This window comes from Nymphalis io, chromosome 7 (assembly GCF_905147045.1).
Source record: "Nymphalis io chromosome 7, ilAglIoxx1.1, whole genome shotgun sequence".
NCBI lineage: Eukaryota > Metazoa > Arthropoda > Insecta > Lepidoptera > Nymphalidae > Nymphalis > Nymphalis io.
This window is the reverse complement of record NC_065894.1, coordinates 9,453,514-9,474,687: the sequence shown is the minus strand read 5'-3', so window position 1 is coordinate 9,474,687 and position 21,174 is coordinate 9,453,514. Positions and strand designations below refer to the sequence as shown.

At 34.1% G+C, this 21,174-nt stretch overlaps 3 protein-coding genes and 1 non-coding gene across 11 annotated transcripts in view; all 4 read right to left on the bottom strand.

Annotated features, from left to right (window-relative positions):
* Positions 1 to 3,187, bottom strand: part of LOC126769428 (uncharacterized protein CG43867) — a 327,165-nt gene extending 323,978 nt beyond the window's left edge. For both annotated transcript variants that reach the window (XM_050488212.1, XM_050488213.1), the window contains exon 1: positions 2,905 to 3,187. The gene's annotated coding sequence lies outside the window, so the exon portion shown is untranslated. The remainder of the gene's footprint in view (positions 1 to 2,904) is intronic.
* Positions 618 to 1,658, bottom strand: LOC126769519 (uncharacterized). The gene has a single exon (XM_050488377.1). The coding sequence runs from the start codon at positions 1,548 to 1,550 to the stop codon at positions 927 to 929; it is 624 nt and encodes a 207-aa protein (XP_050344334.1). The 5' UTR covers positions 1,551 to 1,658; the 3' UTR covers positions 618 to 926.
* A 431-nt stretch (positions 3,188 to 3,618) lies between the features above and the next one.
* Positions 3,619 to 3,690, bottom strand: Trnah-gug (transfer RNA histidin (anticodon GUG)). The gene has a single exon. It is a non-coding gene; the product is annotated as a tRNA-His (tRNA).
* A 3,922-nt stretch (positions 3,691 to 7,612) lies between these two features.
* LOC126769473 (serine/threonine-protein kinase minibrain) overlaps positions 7,613 to 21,174 on the bottom strand; it is a 108,467-nt gene continuing 94,905 nt past the window's right edge. For 5 of the 7 annotated variants that reach the window (XM_050488313.1, XM_050488316.1, XM_050488311.1 and 2 more), the window contains 6 exons: positions 20,008 to 20,120; positions 16,835 to 17,044; positions 15,015 to 15,100; positions 14,281 to 14,410; positions 13,627 to 13,762; positions 7,613 to 10,613 (listed from right to left, as the gene is read on the bottom strand). In XM_050488313.1, the coding sequence (XP_050344270.1) occupies positions 10,501 to 10,613; positions 13,627 to 13,762; positions 14,281 to 14,410; positions 15,015 to 15,100; positions 16,835 to 17,044; positions 20,008 to 20,120 (788 nt within the window). In that variant the 3' untranslated portion in view covers positions 7,613 to 10,500. Of the gene's footprint in view, positions 10,614 to 11,879; positions 11,966 to 13,626; positions 13,763 to 14,280; positions 14,411 to 15,014; positions 15,101 to 16,834; positions 17,045 to 20,007; positions 20,121 to 21,174 lie in introns of all 7 variants that reach the window. The other 2 variants (XR_007669367.1, XM_050488312.1) reach the window with 2 other exon arrangements.

The window sequence follows — 21,174 nt, the reverse complement described above, 5'->3', positions numbered from 1 at the left end:
AAGTTTCTAAGAGAGTAACTATTTTAGAAATAGTGAGTTCAAACTCGTAAAAACTTTAGAGTTTTATTGTTTTTAGTACGGAATTCAAAGGCAGCTGTTCGACAAACTGGTAGAAAATATTTTAAAGCATTAGACATTACTCAATTATATTTCTCAGGTCAAGTTAGCATCGCTACCAAAATATTTATCTTCTTTCTTCTAACTTCTTTAACGGCAACTTTATTGACTAAATTTCGTAATTTTTACTTTAAAATGTCTCTATAGTGTATTGTTTACTAAAACTTTATATGCCAATTTAAAAAATAAATTATTGATTCGCCCTAGATTGGCAGCGTGTGCTATTTTGTAATAAGTTATCGAATGGTTTTGTGGCTACAAGTTAGAGCGCGCACGACTGCCCTGATTTCCGTGATATTGATCTATGACGGAAGCTCGCATTGCCAGATGAAAAGAATGTAACAGAAAAGGGACCCGATACCATTGCTATTTACTTGCCGAATAAAAAGCTTTGATTTCATTTCAGTATAAATTTTTTAAACAAAAAGAAATATTTGTTTTGAATTAGTTTATGTATAGATAATTTGTACAAAATAAAAGGCTGGCACCTAAGATTATAATCTTAAAACGGATATTTTTAAAACAAAGTTGAATATTATTTATTCAATATAGTGTTCAAAATTTACATAATTAGGTAGGTACATAAAGTAAAATTTAAAATGTTACATTATATTTCGCCACCAACGTCGGCGATCAATCACGGGTAATCGGAAGCTATCAATGCAGGAATGAGTATAATTTGCCGTGATCGCCGCATTTTACAGTCGCCCTGAATTGCTGTCATTACATGCTGCATGACACAATGCGGTACACCATGACGAGAACTCATTTATTTCAAGTTATTTCACTCTCTTCAATTGTAACAGCCACTATGCGACGTGTTTGGTCTTCTTTAGAGGAGATCTGGTAATAGATTTTTCATCTAGCTTCCTTTTCTTCAAAGGCAGTACACATTTCATGGAACTCCCTATAACTAACCTTTCAATGACACGATATTGCTTTTCAGAAAAAGGTCTTAAAACTGCGAAACTAATTCCCAGTGATCTCCCTTTTAGCAAATCTTCTTTTAGAAGTCGATTATCATATAGACGAGTTTTAACATATTTTAAAAGTTGATCGATTTCAGAATTCGACAGTTTCAATAAAGCAGCAATCGCGATTTTGTCGTAATCTTCGGAATCCTTATGCTCCACTTCTAGTTTGATATCGTCTTCACTAGTCGGGTATATTATTTCCTGAAGATAGAATCGGTTCGGTCCGGCTCCTACCATCAATGCGCATCTAAAGTTAGTTTGCTTGCCAACGACCCCATTCAGCCAGTCGGAATTCCGATCAAGTGCCCCAAGAAAAAAGCTCATAAAGTCACTAACTTCTTTTTGGTTTTTGTAAGAAGCGATAGCCGCTAAAGCTACTTCAGGAAAAACGTCTTTACCTTTTGGAGAACTAGTGCTTGGCTCGCGTGCAAACTTAATGGGAGATTTTTTGCCAAACATTTTGTTTCCACGCTTTAACAAGTTAAGAACATTGCTCAATAATTCAGTAACTCTCTTATTGTGATTACGAGGAATTTTGAAGGTTATAAAATCACGACCAATTTGTAACAGTAAATAAAACTTAGTGTTTTTTTTTATAAAATGTGAAGTGTAAAGGAACACGTTGACAGTGTTTTTATAATCTGACATTGAAAAGTAATAAAATCATATTAATATACAATGAAGGTTTTATATCACTAACGCATAATTATTGCTTACGCAATTACAACACTGGATTAGTTGAGCAATTCAGAGAAATAATTACTTAAAATTTGTGTAATTATCTCGCCTACGTCCACTGTCTAAAACGCACCCACTCCAAAATTTCCAACAAAATTAACATTAACTATTCGTGAATCGAGGTTGATAATAATTTATAAGTAGAAACATTTGCTAAATTCAAATGTTAAAAGCCTAATTTAAATAAAAGACTAATAAATCAAATACTTATATTGACAATAAAACAGTGTGATAATCAACTTGACGATACTTGTTTTGAAGAAATGTAAAAACATGTTAGTAAGTATCTAATATGATGGGTGTTTTATGTAAAATTTATATATTTATAAAATTCAAATTTTTATTATATATATTTAAATCTACTTAAGATGTATATTTATTGAATATCAAATCATATTAGAAACAATATATTTAACTTAGCATAGCTATCAAAACAATGCAATTGTTCATTAACTACAAGCTATGTACGCACGATCGTGTTATATAAGGAATCGTTACATTTTATAAGATCTTATATTTATTTGTTTATTTAATAAAAATTTATTTATATTAATACAGCAGACGTTGTCAAGTTATATCTTATAAAAGGTTATATATTACAAAAATTTAAGGTAACTATTACAAAAGTATGTTCATTAGTTTAACGGTTTTTTTTTATTCATTATTACTAGAGTTGTACCATATCAATTACTAGAACCACGTCCTTAATTTTCGATTACGAACAAGCACATGATTAAAATACTCAATTGTATAAGAAGGTATCTTTATAGTTGCTTTAAAATATATTTAAACGTCCATTGTACTTTAATACGAATGTTATTAATACTTACGTTACGTACGTTTTTATAAATAACGGTTATTAACATTTTGTTAATTTTTATTAAATAAATAAAATCAAATCTTCCAACTAGAATACTCTCAATTACCGAAGTGCCAAACGCCTTTCAATAAACACAATATAATAAAGAACAGTGGATATCGAGGTCATCAGCGTATTTCTATGAATGTACGACCAAACTTGGACGTGTGAGTGTCAAAGAGGTTATGTTAATCCAAAACAAAATTTTTAACTTACCCAAACAAGCTTCCTAACAAATCTCCCGTTACAAGATTCGCTTCAACAATCAACGGCAATGCTGTCACGATGAATACACACGCACACATGCGAGAAACGTAGTAAACGTCATAACCAAAGTTAACATCGTTAATTATACCATTTAACACTGTTTTCTCACATTGCCAACAATACACAACACAGCTAATAACTTCATAAATCAAATACTAGAAGCACAGGTGTCAAAATGATCTAGGACCATTTATAAAACATATTTTTTTGGCAAAGACAACCTAATCACCACTCCTTTTCTCTCACAGATTTCTATGATAGCGAACAGCTGCGGTGCGTGGTTGAACCAAAACAAATACCACTAGAGCCATCTACCCGCACACTTACAATAATAACTTTACCGTGAAGTTGTCATTTTCCGTTATTTAAAAGCCTGTTAGATAGAACTTATCAACGTGGTTCCCATTCGTAACATAGATGGCGCTGCAAAAAATATTTTTTTATAAATATAAAAATAACCTTTAAAAAAATAATAATTATATATTGACAGGAAATCTGTTTTACTTATTACTATTAATATAATTTATTAAATAAATGCTTATCATATTTATTTATTTTTGTTTCTGCTTATACTTAAAAAAAAGAAATAATTGAAGTAAATAAAAACAAATTATAGGATTTAAAAAAAAAAATAAGAACTCCGCCGTAACAGTGACGTTTCACTGCCGTGACCAGGATTCGAACCTGGGTTACTACGGCCACAACGTAGGGTCCTAACCACTAGACGATCACGGCTATCGGAGTTATTATAAGACGAACGAAATTATAAATTATTTGCTTACGAATATCTTCATAATATATTACAATAGTAATAAATATATTTTTTAACATTTCTTTATAATATACACATGCCGTAGCATAATAAGACGTTCACCACGTTTAAACAAATCTGTGCTATATATGTATATATATTAGGATTTATATTCGTTCTAAAATATTTTCGCATGAAATAGGTATTCTAACGGTTACACACTTTATAATGCGTCATAAAATACAAATAGTATGTGATTTTAGTTTATCGTTTTAGCGGAATAAATCTAAATTTTTCGAAAAAAAAATTAATGGAACTTGTCAAATCAATACAAGTTTTTAACGGAAGCATATTATATTTTTTAGTTAGCGATCTGTCAAATTTATTTGTTTATAAACCCATAACTAAAATATTTATCAAACTGCGCGATGACTTATTTATATAGATACATACATATTATGTTTTTATAAGTAGGTAATACAAATACATATGTATTATGCACAGTCACGCTCAAATTACCTATATTGTAATAAAAAGACAGAAATATTTTGTTTTTGATGGCGGTATGTAAGGTATGTAAGGCCGCAGACCCGGAGGTCTAGGATTCAATTCACAGATTGATCCAGTAAAAAGTTATTGGGTTTTTCTGTCAGAAAATTCTCAGTAGCAGCCCAGTCTGTAAGTTGGAAGTGTGTACACTCCCGTGCCTCGTAGAGTACATAAATCAGTTGGTCCTGCGCCTGAACTCCTTCCAGTCGTATCGGATTGCCGTCCCTTCGGATTATGAGAACTAGGGAATAGGGAGTGCACCTGTGTTTGCACTTGTGCACTTTAATATCTCCTGCACAGTTGACCAATTTCTCTTGAGATTGGCCGCCGTGGCCGAAATCGGTCTAGAGGAATTTATTATTTATAAATATAAGGTAGTTGTTAGGTATAAAAACCAGCCTATGTCCTTTCTTGGAGTTCAAGCTTGCTTCATACAAAATTTCATCAAATTCATTTCAGCGGTTCAGCGTGTGGAAGCATAACGGACAGACAGAGTTACTTTCGCTTATTAGTATAGATACAAACTTCGTTTACTTATTTGGAAAAATGCTATAATAACCTAATTAAGCTCTAGGCGCTAGTATGACAATCGTACAATGGAAAACCTTGCTTTCTTACATGTTGTAAATTATTATTCGGCATTCGTGGGAGCCTGTCGACGAACATCTAAAACAAGTTCTCATCTTATATGGCATAATTTGGATGCACGTCATTTCTAATCATACCACTAAAACTAAAAGGCTTCCCTTCGCTAGCCCATTAAAAACATTGCAAGGTTATAGAGCAAGCAACTCGAAATACCGTAACGTCGGTACTGTTGCGTACTGTGTTTCTTTAACCCATTTCATGGCATAATATAAAGTGCAACCTGAAACCACTAACCACATGGTGCGTCTATTTTTCCGTTTAAAAAAAACGTCCGATACCATCCGTCGATATGAGCCAGGACACAATACCCTCTATGAAAGTAAAAAAAAATACTTTACATATATATGATACGGTGGTCCGAACAGTGTTGCAAGTTTCTGAATTATTTTAGTATAAAAACATGTAAGGAATATGAATAAATAAGCTTTTAAATACTACTTGTACATATTATTCTTTAATATACATAAGCTGTAAAAATTGTAAATAGGGATTACACCTACTTTTGGTTATATATATTTAAAAAATGTAATAACAAGCAGTTCTTACTACAGAACTGACCCGAAAAACTAGAAACTAACCTACACAGTCGAGACGGCGACATCGAAAAAATGTTCCCGTATGGAAGGTGTTTCTTGGGCGCAACTAACATTGAGGAGGGTCTGCCATACTGGATGCGGAAGGCGGAGGACAGGGAGCTTTGGCGCACCTTGGGAGAGGCCTATATTCAGCAGTGGACAATGATTGGCTGTTGATGATGGAAGGGGTTAAATACTTATAGGTAAAGCCATTGTTAGGGACCTTATTCGTACCATTGCAGAAACGTTTTGTTATCTGTTCTTTTTATGGACCTTGAGACTTGAATCAAGTTGTAAAATCCGAAATATCTTTTGACTACGATACCTGCCAATTTCCTGATATTTCAGTCAAATCCTGCAGCTGCAGTACATTCGACATTAATATATCGAAAGGAAAACAGTCTTTTGAGCAAAGATGCTCTAATAATTTCCTTACTCCAAGTAAACATGATAATCATAACAACTTCACAATATTATGCGACTCATTAGACGTCCACATACTCGTTGTCTAGTGTAGTATTTAATAAAGATGGCATAATATTAAAATTATTATTATTTTGCTCTTATGCTTGTTTTTGCTACAACAAATGACATAAACGTAAACTATTCTGTCAGTAATCTAACTCACTTAACATAACAGTATCTCGCCAAACATAATCTCTTAAGAATTCTTTTGTCAATTAAAGAATATGTTAAAGTTGGGGTCCAAGTTTAAATCTGAATTTTAGTCTCGAGGCCAATCAATGTACGGGTTGAAATTTGCCGCCTGTTTCAAAAAAGCAAATTAATATGTTGCATATTCATATTTAATTAAGTCTACTAATATTATAAATGCGAAAGTAGCTCTCTGTCTGTTTAAGCTTTCACGACTAAGCGACTAGTAAGCAAAAGTAAGTACACAGCAGTGGAACATTCACAGGCTGTTACTTAGACTAAGGCCTCCTCTCCTTTGATGAGGAGAAGGTTTGGAGCTAATTTCAACACGCTGATCGAATGCGGGTTGGCAACATGTCGCATAAATATGTGGCAGAATTTCAATGAAATTGGACACATGCAGGTTTCCTCACAATGTTTTCCTTCTCCGTCAAGCACGAGATGAATTATAAAAACTCATATATCAGCACATGAAAATTCAATGGTGCTTGCCCCACGATCATTGGTCGATTCTCGCGTTTTAACTCCTAGGCTTCTTATTATTCCTAACACCTGACAATAACTAGTATTCCCCCCTCCCTATCAGGCGGGCGAATACTAATTAAGTGTATACTTACTACTGTATACTAGTCTCTTAAATATAGGTAATGCCACATATTTAAGACAATTCTAAATAATATTTAAGATTTCGAAAATTACTTGCAGCAGCCATGACCTTGTTCCAATTGTCAAACGCCAAATTATTAAAGAACCTACCTACGCAATTCATTTTTAAAAAAATATTGTTTCTATATGGTCCTTACATAGTATAGTCTTTTGTACAAACGAATTCGGCAATCAATGTGTAATTTGGCTATAGAGATGCTACATTAGTCTCGTTTATTAAAGAAAAATGTTTAATAATAAAACTTTTTAAATGTATAAGTATTGTATAAAAATTTTTTGAAATTCCAATAAAAACTACAAATGTGCCTCACACCCAAAGACACCCATAAATATAATTGTCTTCCTCTTGCTCGTAGCTTAACAATTTTTTTCTACCCCTCTTCTTTGCTGCATTGTAAATATCCGGTTTCGTTAATCTTTAAGTTTTCATATATTATATTACAGCAATCAACAATAGCGATTTCTAAGTTATATTGGTACTCATATTAAATTTCTCAAGTTCTTTTCTTTTAATTGTTGTGATATCTCATGAACGTAGTACATATGAAAATCATTAACAAGTTGCCATAATATTTATCGAAAGCTTTTCACTGTTTATGGCACGAAACACTATGTAAGTTAAAACATAACAATTTTCTATAAATCAATTGATCTCATTGCTGCTTACTCAAGTCCAAGAATTCCCTATCAATTAAAAAGATTTTTGGAAGCAATTTTAAAGTTGACAGAAAAAATCAAAAATAATAATATGACAAACAAACATCCGCAGTATATTTCATAAAACATCAGGGTTATCGAAAGAAAAACAAAAAGAAAATCATTGCTATCGTTTATTGATTTAAAATACAAAACTTAGTGACATAAAGCTCTATCCTTTTATTGTTACAGTGCCTGCGAACTGACAATTCGATAGGAAATAAACATTTAGCTCCTCGCGCAGCTGTCACTCGTCCAACATGTCAATACAAATAAATAGTACAGTATATAACATACTCAAGCAAACGCCTAGACCTAGGGCCATCCTTGAGTAATGGTAAAGTTAGAACTTTACGAATAGGTTGGTGTTTTTATTATTTTTGTATCAATTTATCACTTTATCAGGCTCCGTTGTGAAAAATAACATTGGTACGACGGGTCCCCTTTAAGGCATTGGTACGATAGCTGTCCAGACTGACTCATTCCTATGTATTATATTCGCTTCGGTACGCGACACTTCCCATGCTGTAATGAGTCAGTCTGAACGACATAGAGCAATATCACAAAATATTCGTGTACAATCGATTTACAATTATTATAATATTAATTAAAAAAAATATTCTCATAATATCGTTACATTTGAATTATGAAGAACATTTAACATTATCGTTTATATTACAAAGAACTTAAGAACACTTGAGTAATCTCGGAGACCCGTCAGCATAATAATTTGTTACTTTCCTATAATCAAACAAAACTGTTTTCCCATACCTATTTCTTATTTCTAACAATCCTATAACCTCATGAAGCAAAAAAGTATTATTAATACAGTAAATATTATACAGATATTCGAAAAATTTATATTTCAGACCAGAGATTAGAAATAGATTCAAATCTACAATTAAATGAACAAAATAACAGTTGGAAAACAGTCGCAGCGCTTACAGAGCTAGAAATCATATAATAAAATACTTTCATGCTTCATGTACGAAAATAATTGTACCATACAAACATTGTTATTTTAAAATAAGTTTTCGGGGTGTGGGGAGTTGTTTTTTTATATAAAAAATCACGGCAACATTCTGCAGCACAAAAAAATCTGCTATCAGTTGCAATGTCATCGTTAGCCGCTTCACCCTGAACGTCTAACATCAGTCGGTTCACGAACTATACACAATTGAAAAAAATATAATTTGCTAAATCACATGTGTTCAGGGTAAAGTCGCTAATTCTAAGGCCCGCTACTGACGCAACTTTTTAACCGACGCTCGTACCCGCAACCCAGGACAGCTGTGACCGTTAATATATCCGTATTAAATTATCCTCTATGGTATTTCTGTGTCTATAACAGAGTATAAAAAAGCTACTCGTTAGACCCTAATCGACTATCCACAGGATCCCGTCAAAATTATGCAAAGTCGATATTTTATTGCTATACAAGCAAAATCTAATATACAACCTCTTTGCCTCTTTATTACATACAATATAGACACTATAGAATATCAAACTCCATTTTGTACCAAAGAGTCCCAGTATTCTCTTATAACATTACAGTATACAATATTATACAAATAATATGTGCAATACATTTGTACTACAAGGTACAACTTACATAAGTCACGTTTCACGACACACAATCATGGACGCAAAAAAAGCAAGTGAGTAGCGGGCCTTATCCATAAAAGTTCCGGCACAATAAGGCAGTGATTCAGTGTATGCTATACAAAATATCTCCGTTACAAAGTTACGACCAGTCTGTTGCAATGAGGTTAATCTATTGTAGATTCAAATCCAAAAAGGTTGAACAAGTCAGTTTAATTTATTAACTCCTATTTGAAATACCCAAAAAAATTTTCTTTATATATGATGAACATTCCCGTAACCTACAAGTACATTTTGTGTTTTTTTTTTATAGAATTACCTATACACTATTCTTTGTTTTACATATCGTCTGAATATTCCAATGGGTCAAAAATAACCTATATGTAACACAGTACACGTGTATTGATGTACTGAATCTCAAATCTCATGCATTCGAGATTGGAGTTAAAACATTTACAATATACAACAACTCTGAAATGCGAGGGCAAAGTTTCAAATGATTTCAACGTCAGGAGAATCGATTCGAGTCAATTTGTGCAGTCAAAAAATACTTTTTTTATTATTATTATTATTTTTAATCTATTTTTTTATTTGGTTGTATCGATAAAATGAAATTCTGTTTGGCCCTTTGATTTTCAGTCATCAGTTGCCGACACTTTAAAAATATAAAGCTTGCGATAATTAACTGAACGAAAGCTTAACTAGCATAGATGTATCTAAACTATATTAACCGGTTTAAGTCGCAGTCTGTATCCATTATTATTCGGTCTCCTAAATTTATGTACAATATTTATTTTCTACCATATTGCGTCTTTGATATGCATTGCGTAACAATAAAAAAACCTAGCTTTCATGCCCTTGATGCGTCCGGATGTGGGGGGGGGCCTCCACGGCCCCGCGGAACCCTCTAAGTACGGTCGAGTGAAGCGTTTACGAACAAATAATACAATACATGTTACAACGTAACAAATCGTCACCACAATGTCTCTTTACAGTCAGACTTATCGCATTAAATAAAAATATAGAATTATAAATATGGATTCAGTCCGAGAGCGTCGCCACGGGGCGAGCGCCGTCACTCGCGCACTGTGAGTCACTGCGGCGCGCGCGGCGCTAGTGGCGCTCGAGGCCGGCGACGGGCCGGTCGCGACGCTAATGAATGGCGACGAGCTTGTGCTGCAGGCGCACGGGCCGCAGCAGGGCGCGGTCGCGCCGCTAATGAATGGCGACGGAGCTGTGCTGCAGGCACACGGGCTGCAGCAGGGCACGGTCGCGCCGCTAATGAATGGCGACGGCGCTGTGCTGCAGGCACACGGGCTGCAGCAGGGCACGGTCGCGCCGCTAATGAATGGCGACGGGGCTGTGCTGCAGGCACACCGGCTGCAGCAGGGCACGGTCGCGCCGCTAATGAATGGCGACGGGGCTGTGCTGCAGGCACACGGGCTGCAGCAGGTCGTCGTCGCGCCGCACGCCCTCCACCTCCATGCGCTCGGCGCCCCACAGCCGCGCGCCGCCCACTGCCGGAACGCGACCGTTACACCTCAGCGCACCACCACGCGAGCCGAAATCGTCAAAACCTTACCGTAAACAGTCCCTCGACAACAGTCAACGAGAAACCGAAATTATGTAAACAGATACACGGCTTGTACTATAATATTTAAGTGCTTTAGATATTTCCATTCGTAGTTTAATTTATATACATCACAATACTTGAAAGGCTCGTATGTTAACTGTTTATCTATAAAACATGTTTATTTAAAAGTTTTCAACGATTTCAACTTCAACTTAAATTCTAGCTAATTTTGATATAGTGGGGGGGGGGGGCTGGCAGTTATCTATGGGGTAATCTAACTCATTCATGAGGTACCTAATCCCAGAGCTACTTATAATGCCTAAATCATATGAGACAGTATTAAAATATTTATCACAAGAATAAATTTTTATGTACGTTATCAAAATAAAATAATAAATAAATAAACATTATATGTTAGAACAAAAAACCATTAATCGGTATCTGCAATAAAATTTTGACATTTATGTAACAATCATTAATTAAAAAACAAAAATTGCACTACATTGATCTTGCAATAGGGAGGAATCACAAATCCTTGCATATAGTGTTAATCATACAAATTATCTTTAAAAAAAAGTGCCCATACACTTCGGTATTTTTTTTTTAATGCAGATATCGAAGATACTACAAAAAGCCATGCACTACAATACAATGGATGAAGACATGCCAAAGAATCGAAACCAATTAGAAGAGTGACAGCGGTGATGGCAACAGTATTGAATACGAATTGACTCTAATGTTATTACCTCCTTTACATTTTTTTTCTCCAAAAAATGTTTGTGTATTTTCTATATACATTACAATGTCTATGAAAAATGTATAGTTTTTATCTGTGTTATCCTCAAAACAATTGAAAACTTCTGTGTTTTCAACAAATGATAGTAATGAATGTCCGCCAGTAAAAATTGGTAAATCTTATGCAATCTTTGGTGAATTTCTGATGAATTGAAAAAGTTGCAAACACAGAAATTACCAATTATTTTCAATTTAAACGCATCCAATATAGTGAGATTATTTTTGCATTCAAGCAAACTATATACAAATTTATACTTAAAACTAGTACTATGTTATGATATATAAAAAAAAACAGTCTAATTCATTGGATTATTTCAACTATCGCACGTCACTCTGTCGTGACGGTGTGGGTGGGGGGTGTGGGGTCAGTGGAAGGGGGTGGGTTAAATAGCATTCCTATATCAAGACGGCAGACCTGGCGTACAATGTTAGGCACATGGCGGCGTTAGTGTCGCGAGGGGGTGCCGCCGGGGCGCTCTAGTCATCGCGATTCCGGGCCATCTGCCGCGAACATCGACATTATACACATGCTATTAAATATTAATTACGATTGTAATGGATAATTCAGCGTAGACATAATCACTTCATATATCAATTATTATTATAATTATTTCATCGAATCAGTACAATAGAATCAGTACAATATTATTTTGAATATAGAATTATTTAATTTGTTAATTATTTATTTCTAAGACGGTAGATTTAAATATCTTATTATTTTTAAAAGTTTCATTACTAGTGACAAGTTAATTCCATAATTATATAAAAATGTTCAACACAAATTGCATATAAATATGAATAATAATGAAGATTAATTTTGTCTATGCTTTCTGTTATTTCATAAAACGGCATCCATTCTTGATATTATTTACAAAAGTTATAAGTAGAAATTATATTGTTATTTCAGCAGCACAGAAACATATAACACATATTTAGCATATTTATCATACAAATGTTTGCATTAAATAGATAATTTACATAAATAATTTTGATATCCGATTCTAAACCACCCATAACATAATAATGATATTATGATAAAAGCTTCATGTGTTAGCAGGAACACAACAAAAGCTCGAAATGATAATTTCACATCTATGTATGTCTACACAATATCATAAATTAAAACAATTTTAAATCAAAACCAACAAAATATGGTAATGACAAAAAATAAAAACTAATACGCATTTATTAAATCTTTTGTATTCCGAAATAATTTTTAAAGAATATTTAATATGCAAATCCAATATACGTCGTACAATTTTTATACTCTATTTCTTTCTATTTGACATTTATATATGTATATATTGATATATCTGTATCGGAGGAGTTAGAGAGAGTAGGATGAGACTGACCTGAAACTGAAGTATCGGTGGTACAATTTGTCTCGGTGAAAATTATTGGTTTGAATGTTGCCTCTGCTTGACACATTACACTTATTTTGAACAATTTTTTGGAGTAAATCATTTTTCTAGAGAACTCACCGAAATGAGTGCTGCGAATGCTGATATAGTTCGATAATTGTTGAAGTTATGTCCCAATGTTTTGACTAGCATTCTTCCATAAATGAAGATAAAGACACTGATCATACCTGTCACCCGAGTTTCTCTCGTTGTTGTCGCTGGCGTCTACCGAAGTAGGTCTTACTCTTTTTTTTATAGAATAGGAAGGCGGACGAGCATATGGGCCACCTGATGATAAGTGGTCACCAACGCCCATAACACATTAGCATTGTAAGAAATGTTAACCATCGCTTACATCACCAATGTGCCACCAACCTTGGGAAATAAGATGTTATGTCCCTTGTGCCTGTAATTACACTGGCTCACTCACCCTTCAAACCGAAACACAACAATACCAAGTATTGCTGTTTAGCGGTAGAATATCTGATGAGTGGGTGGTACCTATCCAGGCGAACTTTCACAAAGCTCTACCACCAGTAAACTCAGATTCACTACTCAGACTTTATATTCTAATAGAAGCGAAAACCTTGACGTTGAAACTCACCGTGACAATGATGGAACTGCATTTGATGAGTACATCAATAATATATAAATATAAATGTTGCAGTATGCAACAATTTGCCAGTGGCAAATCTCTATCAATAGATGTTTATTGAGATCTCTCTGGACTCGGACCACACATCTAAGATAAGAGATACTGACCGTGCTGGTGATGCGACTGCGCTTGCTGCGTGTTGGTGGACTCGTCGGCGGTGCGCTTAAAGAAGTTGTGCTGCAGCGCGTAGTACGGCGTCACGCGCTGTTTCGGGTCGTACTCCAGCATGCGCAGAATTAGGTCCTGGAATGTATAGTAAACCTCTATTAGTCCCTCTCCAAGTTGCTATTATTTGAATCACATATGAGGAACATGGATTTATATTTTTGGGTATTTGAATAGAGAGTATAAATATATTTTATTTTATTGTAATACTTTTGCTTTCAGTCGCAGAGGCAAATTTAACGAGTCACGTTTTAAGATTAAAAATATGTTCGATTCTCGTGAAAAGTTGGCCATATTTGTCATAGATTACTGATGTTGCTGTTTTATGTGTCGCTGTGGAATTGATTGAGGTAAAAAACGAATTTTACAACGTCATCGTACGACCAATAATGAGATCTAAGATGTTACGTCTTGCATGTAATCCTCCTTCAAACCGGAACACAGCAGTACAAATCATTAATATTAGGCGGCAGAATAACGAAACCTTTCCATTTGAGAATATTTGGAGCTTATTTCTATTGTTGTATCGTGAGAATGAATTGTCGATTGCGGGTTCGAACCCGTAATCCCCGGTTAAGACCGGTTCCCGTGCGCACCTTGAACTTGAGGTAGTCGGAGACGGAGTGTCCGGGCTCGCCGCGCCGCCGCGCCGCCGGCCCGCCGCCCTCCACGCCGAGGATGTCGTGCAGGCGCCGCGTGCCCGCCGCGCGGTACTTCCTGTAACCGCTGCGACAATTGTGATGCGTGTCAAGCTCTGTAGCTTAGCATTCGACTGTGGTCACTTCTACTTTGGGAGCTACGTTGTTATAATATTACGACTCCAGACAGTGTTTAATTGTACAAATTATTTTACGTGTACATTACGCTTAGAAGAAACGGGTATTTCTTATCAAATTTGTAACAAACATTGAAATTAATAATAAATAAAAGAAAAACTATGTAGACGACATTTGCGGCTGAAATTTGCAAATGAAGCGTTTAGACAAAATGTTATAAAAAGTTTATGAGTAAAACATAAAAATATTTATTTCTATCTTCAAATTGAAAAGTAGTCATTGTATAATCTAGCAACTACAATATACAACATTTCAACATATACTAATATAAGATTTTTAAGAATAGTTTTTAGATTTTATTTATTAATAGTCCAACAGATTTTTAAGAATATATTATTATAATATTATATTGCATTGCAATACCATTCAAATTTCAAATTCGAAATGTGTCTATGTAGTATAAGCTACACTAAAATACTAACCTAACCTATCCTACTAAAAAAAAAATTACGATTTATAAACATATCAATATTCCGTAATGATAATTTACTTACCCATCTTTGCCCGCTACCTTCTTCAGAACGTAACCACCGCCTTCGGACGCTGGTAATTTGTCAAAGAACTTTCTTGTTTTGTGTGCCTGAAAAAATTCACATGATTAATTTTATATAAGCGTTTATATATAAGAACCGTACACACGAACATGTTGCTTTCAGTGTTTTATCCGCATAAGTCATTTTTATTAAATATACCGGGAAAGCAAATGACTCCACTACACCTGATGTTAAGTGATAGTGGAGTCTAAACGCGACGACGGCTAGAACAGTTGGGTAGAATGTTCTGCACTAGCCGCCCCCACCTTGCCGGCCCGCAATGTACCTCTTCACGCCTCGTTTGAGGGGAACAATTCAGTGTGCTGGTGAAGAATTCCATTTTTTAGTGGTGCGACAAAGAAAATAGTTGCCAAATTTCTTCAAGCGCGGTGGAATTGAAGTCATTTTTAACGTCTTGATTAAACCCTACGTTACGTCTTCTCCTGAATATGAAATGTTTTCACAACGGGATATTTTTTCAATCGGTACACACTTTTAAACAATGGCTTGTAATTCGTCTACATTTTCACTGTTACCTTTTAGAACCTAAATATATTTTTGCTCTTTTATTTTTAAAACTTTACTTTTTTGGAACTATAATTTTGATTATCCTCTTTGGTATTCTAAAAACAGAAATATCCTTTTATGGTTTTGTTTATTTCAACTCTCGTGCTAACGATTAACAAGTACTGAAAAGTCTTCTATAAACAGACAACTGTGTGTATTATTTGAAACTATTTTAAAATTGATTTCAAATTATGTAACAAAAAATAAAAAAAGCTGAGATGGCCCAGTGATAAGAACGCGTGATTCTTGACCAATAATCGTGGGTTCAAACCCTGGCAAGCATCACTGAATTTTCATGTGCTTAATTTGTGATTATAATTCATCTCGTGCTATACGGTGAAGAAAAACATCGTGAGGAAACCTGCATGTGTCTAATTTCACTGAAATTCTGCCACATGTGTATTCCACCAACCCGCATTTCAGCAGCGCGGTGGAATAAGCTCCATACTTACTCCTTAAAAAAGGGAGAGGAGGCCTTAGCCCATCAGTGGGACATTCACAGGCTGTTACTTTTACTTTACTTTATGTAACAATGATAATGTAGTGCATTTGTTGTACCGCAAAATAAACGATTGCAATAAGTTTTTGTCGCATAACGTTCACGAGTAACACGTTCGAGCGTTTCATAAGAGATCTTAAGTGTTCGAAAAGTTGTCTTATTTCCAATTAACAATGAAAGTGGGTCGTAGTGTCGCTATGGTTACACAATTAAACGTCGGCAACATATTGTTCAAAGTTAGACAATTATCGCGAGTTAAGAGCCATTATATCTTCATCCTGAACGCTTTCGCGGAGCTATAATTATTGTCGTCGTTGCGAATGTTTTACATTTACGTATTCACACGATAACTAATCGTAAGTCACAAACGTTTTGTTTATATTAATTAGAATTTTAAATTTCGAAATAAATCTTACCTAGATATCTTTTTTTTTTATATAGAATATCCCGGGAGGCGGACGAGCATATGGGCCACTTGATGGTTAGTGGTCACCAAACGCCAAAGAAATGTCAACCATCGCTTACATAGCCAATACGCCACCAACCTTGGGAACTAAGATTTTATGTCCCTTGTGCCTGTAATTACACTGGCTCACTCACCCTTCAAACCGGAACACAACAATAGCAAGTACTGCTGTTTTGCGGTAGAATATCTGATGATGTATTAACAATATTTAAATAGTATATAAATTGTTGACAATTAATAAAAAATCACCTGATCCAACAAATGATCCGGCGGCATGCCCAAGACTTCAACGATCTTGTTCATCTGGTCGAGCTCGTTGGCTCCGCTGAACAACGGCTCGCCAGTGTGCATCTCGACCAGTATGCAACCAAGAGACCACATATCGATCGCTAGGTCGTACGGAATGCCTAAAAGGACCTCCGGCGATCTGTAGAACCTTGATTGGATGTATTGGTATATCTGAAAGATAATTTTAAAATCACAATAATGACATGATAGAAAACGTCGAGCAGCTAAACAAGCTTTTGTTTAAATTGCGAACTGTTACGTTTGTGTCGCGACACATGCGTTTTTTGTAAGAAATTCTTAGAGATATGTGGCATGTGTTTCAACAGTAATATCGTATGACGGTTTAGGAACAGAAAAGTTCCTATGTTCTCAAACAGAGCCGTTAGTTAGTTTAGTAAATACAACAAAAACTATTTATACTTTAATAAATCAATCAAAATCATATTTAAAGGAATCATTCATATTTTCCTACTCAGTTCAGCGTGAAGCTTATATTAGAAGCTGTCACGACAAAAACCTAAGGAGAGTAGCCTGCTGCGAGAATCTGCGATTTTCACATCACGTGCCCCCATATCTTTGTGTATGAATTGTAAATATATTTTTTGGAATAATTATAATAATAATTAAGAATAATAATATCCTGGGACATTTTTCACACACAGCCATCTGATCCCAAATTAAGCTTGAACAGAGCTTTTGCAATGGAAACCTGACAACTGACATACTACATATACTATTTTTCTTTTGTAAATACATACTTATATAGATAATTACACACAGACTCAGGACAAACAGACATGTTCATACACACAAATACCAGTCCTGGGTGGGAATCGAACCCACAACTTTCAGCGTGAAAGGCAAGCATCCACCAACCACGCCAACCGGCTCGTCAATAACTTTTAAAAATAGTAGTAAAACTTTTAAATATTTCAATTCATAATTAGCGTATATTAAATAATATTTCATCATTAAATACTTGCTACATAACATGATATCATCATAATAAGACGGTATATTCACTTACCATTTTATTACTTACGTATAATATAATAATAAATGTCAAAATCGTTTCAATTAACGATTATTTTATGTTATTTTAATATCAAAATAATATATTACATTAAAATATATATATGTCGATTATCCTTACATTTCATGTACTCACGAAATAAGGAAAACGAAACGGTCAAAGTTCATCTTATATTACGTATTAATTAATACAATAATTATCAATAATAAAATATAATTATTTACGTATTGTATATCTACAAAGTCCAAGGAGTTTTGTACGGCGTACACGCGGACAACAACATTAATTTATATATTTACATACATTTTACGCGCAATTGATGATAGCCTTTAACCGATTGCTAATAAATCGGAAGACCCCGAAGTGATTTATCACAACAATTAGACTATGAGTTAAATAATGGGAATTATGTTATGATGAGTTTCCACTATCATATTCTTAACAAATTTTAGATATTATATTTGTCTCGGTTCATTTGAAGTCATTAATAAAATTATACAACATTGTATCAAGTTTCCTTTGGAAACTTTTATTAAGTTTCATTTTGAGTTGGCATGGTTGGTAAGATACCTGCCTTTCACGCCGAAGGTTGTGGGTTCGATTCCCACCCAGAATAGACATTTGTGTGCATGAACATGTCTGTTTGTCCTGAGTCTGTGTGTAATTATCTATAGTATAAGTAAGCATTTACAAAAGAAAAATATAGTATATCAGTTGTCTGGTTTCCATAGTGCAAGCTCTGCTTAGTTTGGGATCAGATGGCCGTGTATGAATAATGTCCCAGGATATTATTATTAGGATATTATTTTCATTAATGATTATTAATCTACTGTAGGCACCGGTCCGTATTGACGAATAAAAATTCGTTAGTTTTGTTTTGGTAGAGACGCAGATAAGATTCTAAATTTCTATTTCATTCAATGATTAAAAAAAACAGGTCAATTTAATGATTAAAGTAATTCGTTCAGTAATTTAGCTACGAGCTTTGATCGTAATAACTTGTGAAGTTAAATTCTCCTCGTCTAAGTGCTTAAATTCTGACGGTTGGCCATTTGAAAGCCTCTATATGTATTGACAGATGAATCAGTTGTTCTACGGAAGTGATTCCGGTATTTATTATATAGTTATGTTCATGACAAAATTATTAACGCTAATATATATTTACTAAAATAATGTATAAATGTATAACGTAATACTAAACGATTTGATATTCGGTACTTCTTGACTTGACTTCTTCAATCAATCTAAATTTATCGAACATTAAATATTTTCAAACAAGACTACGATTCATAAACTACATACCATTCTTAATTAATAATTCATTAATAATTTAATAAAGCTAATCCATATAAGCTTCTGTTTCAATTTAGATTATCTTTCTTTAAATGTTTCAATCGTCGCATGCGCACAGCTAACAGTGGATAGGAAATACAATTAATAAACTTGTCGGCGCAATAAATGCCGCGAAAAGCGATATACGAGCTGATAAGTAAATGCAAAGTATCACATTATGAAATTGTCGTCATTATTATGTCATATTTCCGATTATATTTCATACATACATTTCTCTTTGCAAGCTTTATACTCCACAATGGATTTATTTACAAGTATTATTTTACTTTAAATATTACTTTTAATATTACTTTAGATACATTTTCCCAAGTCTTATTATAACCCAACCAAACAAAATGGACATTACTTATAAACGTATATTGGTTGTTCAATCATGTATCGATTCATCTCTTTCTTTCATTATTTATTTGACATACGAAAGAAGAAGACAGACCAGTTTATAAGTTCGTTAAATATTAGATGGACTCGGTTCATACACGACTAAAATTAGAAAACTTTTTCAAAGTCGATACAATTAATTTGAATTTAGAACGTATTCTATTAACGTTTAACTTCAATTAAACTCTGTGGATTTTTCGTGTTTATTATTCTTAATCGTATCCCTTGAAAAGTTTCCACATACAAATGTCAAAAAGTTAATTATAATGTTTTAAGTTTATTATAATTATACAGCAACTACTACAGTTATTATGTAAATTCTAGTCACTTTATATGTATGCAATGACGTAATGATAATAATCGCACTCACCCTTTGACCTAGTTGACATGAACTACCAAAGTCCACAATCTTTATGGCTGACCTCTTGGGGTTGCATAGTAGAATATTCTCAGGCTTAAGATCACAGTGAATTATATTTAGTTCTGAAATAAGAAAAAAATATCGATTAATACATTATAAACGATCCATTAATGACGCCGTAGATGTCACAAGAATATCCAAATGCTTGCAATCCACATATTCATTCGACATTGCGATGCCCTATTTGTTGGTAGGGTTTTATGACCGTCTGGGTAGATACAACCCACTCATGAGATATTCTACCGTCATACAGCAATATTTGGTACTGTTGTGTATCTGTTGGAGTGAGCCAGTGTAACTTCAGATACAAAATATCTTAGTTCTCATGATTGGTGACGCATTGGAACAGAATGTTCAATGTTTTAGTGACCACTGTCATGACCATTAGTCAGTCTGCCTACAATGTCCATAAAAAATAAATTATTAAAAAAAAAAAACGGGCAAACAAATGGTCCACCTGATAGTAAGTGGTCCCTATCGCATATGGACATTGTAAGAAAGATTATCCATCCCTTAGTATGTACTAAGTACACCAGTACAGTACAAAGTTTATAAAATCCTGCATAAAACTCAAAAAAATATTAAAAAAAAATAAGCATTGCAATAGACGCCACACATACATATGCTACGAAGTAATGAGTTTACAAATAAAACTTTTAAAGACCATAGACGATAAGGTTTCTATAAAAGCTAAAATAAAAAATAAAAAAAAAACAAGAAAATTAAAAGAAATTGGTTTAATATTCACGAAGTCGATATTGATACGAATCTCATGAGGCGAGAAATAAATATAAGCAAACTGCCGCCATTAACTTATTAGGTGTAAATCGTAAGTCGTTACCGTTCTGTGCTTTCTTTTATTCATCCGTTTAAAAAAATATACGGCTTTTTTTACGTATAATGAATGCTTTCGTAAGTATAGCTTATTTATAGCGTTATTATTATTCATAGTTCTTTTACGGTATAAAAAAGCACTTTGTTAAAAAATAAATTTGTTATTTAAAAATGAAATAAATATTTATAACTATCATCACATGAGGCGTTACAGCCGCGGGTGACCCTTAGCCTGATCCAGTAAAACTCTCCAGTCCGATCTATTCGTTGCTTTCCTTCTCC

Coding starts and splice junctions, on each gene's coding strand:
- LOC126769519 (XM_050488377.1), bottom strand. CDS start 1,550: ATGTTTGGCAAAAAATCTCCCATTAAGTTTGCACGCGAGCCAAGCACT.